The 5,985-nt window shown below is 50.3% G+C and overlaps 1 protein-coding gene across 1 annotated transcript; it reads right to left on the bottom strand.

Annotated features, from left to right (window-relative positions):
- Window positions 1-371: 371 nt before the first annotated feature.
- On the bottom strand, window positions 372-1,566 carry LOC119550761. Its single transcript, XM_037859685.1, has one exon. The coding sequence runs from the start codon at window positions 1,465-1,467 to the stop codon at window positions 400-402; it is 1,068 nt and encodes a 355-aa protein (XP_037715613.1). The 5' UTR covers window positions 1,468-1,566; the 3' UTR covers window positions 372-399.
- Between the last annotated feature and the right edge of the window lie 4,419 nt (window positions 1,567-5,985).

Raw genomic sequence — 5,985 nt, 5'->3', positions numbered from 1 at the left:
TTGCCTGTCTGCAGAACTAACCAAAGGATTCGGTATTCAAGCTTTAATTACTAGGAAATTTGGGAGTCCCTAAACCAGTTTGAGAGAATTTTAAGTATTCTGCTGCCTAAACTGTAATTATTATTATTAATAAAATATAGTTCTATTAGAATGTGTCGAGATGTTATAAATAGATGGAAATGCCTAAGGCTGGGGTCTTAAATGAAGACGTAGATGTGACGGGGAATTGATAAGTGGGCTTGGAGTCGACGATTGTAGTATGGTGTCAAATTGTAATTAGCATACAAATATTTCATGGAAATCGATGCCCCAAGGTAGTCTGAATTTAATTAATTTAAATCCCCCTAAAATTTCCCATTGTAGTTGGGCTTCTGGAACTTGTTTATTGGTCAGACTGTTCTAATCGTAGTAAAAGTTGCCGCACAGCCGCTTCCCGTCCCTCAGACGCCTCAAAGGCGACTTGGAGGGCACGGAGTACACGTGAGCCTGCTGCTGCTCCTCGGACATGGCCTCCTGAATGATGGAGGAGTAGGGGTGCTGGGCCATCTCGGACTGCTGCCGGGCGAAGTCCTGCTGCAGCTGCTCCTGCTGGCACATCTGCTGGTGGCGCTGCTGCTGGCACAGCATCCGCATGTACTGGTCGTGGTACTCCGGCTGCTGGCAGAGCTTCTGCTGCCGCATCCGCACCTGGCGGGAGTAGGGAAGGCCCACGCCCATGATCTCGGTGGGGCGACTGCACAAGGGCACGTGGTAGGTCTTCTTCGACCTACCGCTCATCCTGAGCCGCGGACGCTGTCCGTCTCTTTCCCTGCCAGGTGCGGAGCTCATCTGGGGCTGCTCCGCTCCGCCGGCCAGCTGGGCAGGACGCTCCACTCCAGGCGACTTCTTGGCGTCCACGATTAGGATGTCCTTGAGTCCCGGGGAGTGAAGGTGGGAGATCCTTTTGGTTGGTCGCTTCCGGAGGGGCTGAGGCGACGCCTTCACCTTCATCCGCTTGGTTTTAGCCCGGTTGACGGACTTCGGGGGAAGCTCAATCTTCTCCTGCCGTTCAGGCTTCTCCAGGTTTCTCGCGCCCAATCTCTCAGCCCGCTGAGCCACATCGATCCTCGCCGGCCTGGCCCACACCTTGCGCTCCAACCTCTTCCGTTCCCTGTCCTTCAACCCTTTGATCTTCTTGGGGTAGTGGACGTCCGAAAGATCGGTGGGATCACTGGCCAGCTGCCAGGCTGCGTTCATCCAGGGTCGCTGCTGGGCCTCGGCTCCCAGGAAGCTTGGAGGCGCCAAGGTGGGATGTCTGTCCTGGATTTTGGCCTTCAAAGGTGCCATTTTGGGCGGCGGAGCAAAGTACTTCCTCAGCGCGTGCTTGGAGTCCAGGATGCCTGGCCAATTGCTGGTCTTCAACGGTCTAGAATTCGCCATTCTGCGTTTGTTCACACTTAATTTTGGTTCAGTTTGAAGGGGCCACATGCATTGCCAACGTTTTGATTTTCGAAAAGGGTGTGGTTCCACTTTTTTATATAAAATCTAAAAACACGATCCAAATGGTAGATAGAAGTTTAGATGAAAGGAGACGGGATGCCAACGAAAGTCACACTTATTTATTGGCCCGACCCCATGTTCGGCATGCGGTGGTTGTGTTCTGTGTGTTTTTTTTGGGGGACGGGAGGGTTGAGCCCGCAAACCGGCCTCCCACAGATGGACAGACAGTAAATCGGTTCGTGGCATTAATGCAAATAAGTGGAAACACAAATATTTTCAACGTTTTTGTGGTCTGGACCGAACTGCGGCAGAGGAAACCTTTTTTTTGGGCCAGAGCCGTTTTGGGACGACAGCACGAGGGTCGATGGATCATTTCCGCTCTCCTGGCTCGCGTCCCTGCCCGGAGTCCGGGTCCCTTTTCCGCTCCCATGTTCCGTATCCGCAGTCGCTGCCGTGCTGTCCGGCAACCGTTTCCTGTCGGCGGGCGCAGTTAAATATTGAAATTTATATTTAAAATATTTCAAATATACAGTTAAATGCTCCCTTTCCCCTCCTTTTTTTGCGCTGCCCTCGCATTTTTCACTTTAGTTTATGTGGAGCATGTTTAATTTATGAGAATTGCTGGTCCTCTTCCTGGGCCCAATCTCCACATCCCCATCTCCCCGTCGTCCTGAGCCGATGCCAATGAATATGAAAAATCAATTTGAAGCTCGGGCCCCGACACTGAAGGTCAAACGCTTGTTTCGGGCCTTTAAATGCCAAAATGCCAGAATGCCAGAGCCAACGAAACGTGGCGAATCGGTTTGTATCGGGTCGTGGTCCCGGCCTATCCTTTTGCCCCCAACCCGGCCTAATTCGATTGTTACATTTCGCCTTAATTTCCTGCAAAAGAAGAAACATTTGTGACGTTTCTTGGGTCTTCTCGGGCGGGTCAGTGTCTGTCTCATCCGGTCGGCCGCTCCCCTCAATTTCCAATTAGCAGCAGAAATCACCTTTTCGTCCTTTGGCCGGGACTCGTGTTGTTTCGACTTGTTCCTGTGTTAATTGAGGATTTGCACTTGCCGCGACTTTATGTTCATTGGCGTGGGCCAACTTTCATTTCGTGCAAACGCAAATTTCTTTTCTACTTCGATGGCGCAATAAATGGACGGATAAGGAGGCAGTCAAGGACTCGGCCACGCGCAGGATAATTGTAATGCCCTCTCGTCCTGGGGCCGAGGGTCTGGGGGGCAGTGGGGCAGCGGGGCAGCGGGGCGAGCTCGCCAGATTTTGGACAAGTTTTATGGACGGCGCGGATTGCATTTCCTGTTTGGCAGGCAACAATGCAGGAACCGGAAACGGGAGAGCCAAGATGCCAGGGGGCGGGGTGGAGTGGTCCACGGATCCGCGGATCCAAGAATCCACGAATCCACTTAGCGGCGCATAAATTTCGCTCGGTACATAAAGTACAAGTGTACAAACAAAAGGACTTTTGGCGCACGGCATTAAAAACATAAAGCAACCGCATCGAGGAGCAGGACCGAAACCAAGACCAAGACCACGACCAAGACCAAGACGAGGTGCACCAGCCCGGGAGCCTGGATGATCCGGGTCACATAAACAGCGGCGAGTGAATAAAATCGCTGCCGCGACTCGAGGAGGAGGTGGATGGAGGAGGGGCGAGTCCTGGGCCGGGCCAAGTCAGGCGGCCAGGCCACTGCATTGCTATTTACAAAATGTCCTCGACCAAAAGGAACGACCGAGTGAATCATAAAGAGTCCTTGCCGGGGCTGAAGCTGGATCTGAAGCTGGCAAGAGAAATGCACGTAAAATAATAAACAAGGCTTTGCAAACAATAAATGTTGCTCTCGACCTGCCCCTGCCTCTGCACCACCCAGCCATGAACCACCCAGCCAGCAACCACCCAACCTGCAACCACCCACCCCACGTCACATCTCTATTCTTACCACATCTGGCAGCTGCAATGCTACGAGTTGTTAGCGACGCTGGCGACGAGATTTCTGCCCGTCCATTGTTAGACTCCGCCTCCATCTCCATCTCCCCGGATCCGGGGATCCTGCATCTTCGCCTCCGTCTCCACATCTCCGGCTGGTTGTTGCCGCCGCTGCTGCGATAAATGCGAAATGCTTGTAACTGCAATGCAAATGTAATGTGCAAAGGACATTTTACTCGGCTGCTGCAGTTGCTCATCCTGCTCCACGCGCCTCTCTTTCGGCAGTAAATATTCCTCTGCGCTGGGAGGGAGGAAGGGGCTATGGGTGCTCTGGGTGTCCAGGGGTCAGCCTCCTGCATCCGCTGATGAGTGGCCACCACCCATCCACCATTCCAACCCGCCATTCGCCATCCAAGTGGCAACGCACGGCAGACGCCGGTCGCTTTTTGCCGCTGGCGACGTCCTTATTAATTGCAACAATAACTGGGCCCAGGCGACGATGGTGCGGCGCTTTCTCGGAGGCGGGGACTAGGCTGCACTCAGCGAAAAATCATGGCCCTAAAGAGTCATTAGGATTAAAAGAAAGTAAATTGAAAATAAAATCAGAACAAAAATGGAAATTCAAAGCTTATATACCCTTGCAGCTAATAGGTTTATACAAGAAACATATAGTTCCTATGATAACGAAGCCTGATTTTAATATAATAAAATTCTGAATTCATAAAACTTGAACTAAAGCCATACTCCAAAGATGATAATGTGGTCAAAAAGAAAGAAGATAGAATTTTTTCCAATTTGCTTTTAGATACGTCCTATTGAAGCTAAAGGATTAGGTTCTCCGATTCAGTCTGTTCCAACTTTTTGATTACCTGATTACCTAACAGAAAAAACACTTTTAGTTGTTTTCCGATTGCTTTAAAACTGAGAGACAAGTTTGCAAAGAAACGGTAAGGAGTCGAAAATGTCCCCTTCTGACTGAAATCATAACACAAGGGTATAAAATGGTACATTCATTGCTAGGGAATGTAGTGATTTAATCTCAACCTCTTGGTGCGCAACATTTTAAATTCACTTCCTTAACAATTACAATTTTGGAATAACTCCATAGTTTTTGTGTTCCGTAGTAGAAACAAAGCAATTACGGTTCTAAAATATTCTTATTTATATTAATCTAAATGCATATTTTTCAGGTGCCCCTTTTCCCAAAACACCGCATTTCTCTCACTGCACTCGGAGTAAATTTCAGCCGGAGGTTCGGAAATGGGGGCTGCACCGTAAGTCTTTCAGCTTTTTGCCTGCAAATTTATGGCTCGGACCTGCAGCTTTTTTGTGGACCAGCGACCACCGGAAGCGGCACTTAGCTCTTGGCACTCGCACTCAGCACCCGCTCCCGCCCGACCTCCTGTCCGCCGCCAGTTCATCATCCGCCGGCGGGTCAGGTGCACTCCACCCCCATACCCTCCCCGACCCTCCGGAGGATAACTACACTCGCTGATAAGTAATTGGGGGGTTTTTGCCGCGGGCCTTGAGTGGGCGGAATCTGGGCCAAAAGTTTGCCGATGCCTGCGGCAGTAAAAACAATTCGTATATCAAAATTTCAATGCCCCTGCTGCCCCGTGTCTAGTTTTTATGGCGAAAGGCTTCGCGGGGCGGCCGGCAGACATTTAAAAGCAATAAAGAGCGATGCAAATGTTATCGGCGAAACTGGCGGCGTAGCTCCGGCAGAAATTACCGAACAGATTCTGCTCCTCAGCCAGGTATTCAAATTAGAGAGATCTCGCTCAGGAGTGAAATGAGCCAAATGCCACTGGTCCTGGTGGCCGTAAAAAGCGCCGACGACCATAAAAACCAAGCCAATTGGATGGAGGAGGGGCTTTGGGGTTGGGGCTCAGGGTTTGGGTAGGGCCAAAAGTGGCGGGCCGTGATTTCGATTTTTTTCTCGGTGTCGTTTGCCCCGGCAAATAAAATGAAAATGTACTCGCTGAGTGCGCGAGAGTTTTGTAGAAAAAGTTTATTTTAATGAAATTCGCACCGACATTTGATGGCGCACAAAAGCTAAGGGAGGGGGGGGGGGGATTGTTTCAGCCGGAAGTTTGGAGTTGGGTCTCATGTTTGATTGTTGGTGCCGCAAAGCGGAGGCGAAGGGCGTGGGCGTGGCCAGGCGTCAGGTGAGAAGGCAATCCTTTGGATACGGATCTGCGGAATGGACCGCAGTCAACTCTTGCCGCGGGCACGCAGGTACAGTCGGCAATTGTCTTAACATTTATTCAATTTGACTGCCTAGAAATCGTAAAGTTTATTTGCCGCTGCCACTGTGAAGTTTTCCTTGGCCATTTCCCCCACTTTTGGCGGCCATAAATCTGTGACACAGAAGCAAAAGCAACCACCGCAAACATGGCTAACATTTCGGTCGTCGGGGTGGGAAGTTTGAGTTAAACATTTTTAAAAGCCATAAATTTATTGTTCTTGCAAGTGCTCTTGTTGGTGTTGTTGTTGTTGTTGTTGTTGTTGTTGCTGCTGTGAATGTTGCTCGTGTTTTTGTTGCTGCAGTGCAGTCAAGTTGAAAAACGCAC

Source organism: Drosophila subpulchrella, chromosome 2R (genome assembly GCF_014743375.2).
Source record: "Drosophila subpulchrella strain 33 F10 #4 breed RU33 chromosome 2R, RU_Dsub_v1.1 Primary Assembly, whole genome shotgun sequence".
In the NCBI taxonomy this organism is placed as follows: Eukaryota; Metazoa; Arthropoda; class Insecta; order Diptera; family Drosophilidae; genus Drosophila; species Drosophila subpulchrella.
Note: the sequence above shows the minus strand (reverse complement) of the source record. Positions and strands in the feature narration are given on the sequence as shown.

Coding starts and splice junctions, on each gene's coding strand:
- LOC119550761 (XM_037859685.1), bottom strand. CDS start 1,467: ATGTGGCCCCTTCAAACTGAACCAAAATTAAGTGTGAACAAACGCAGA.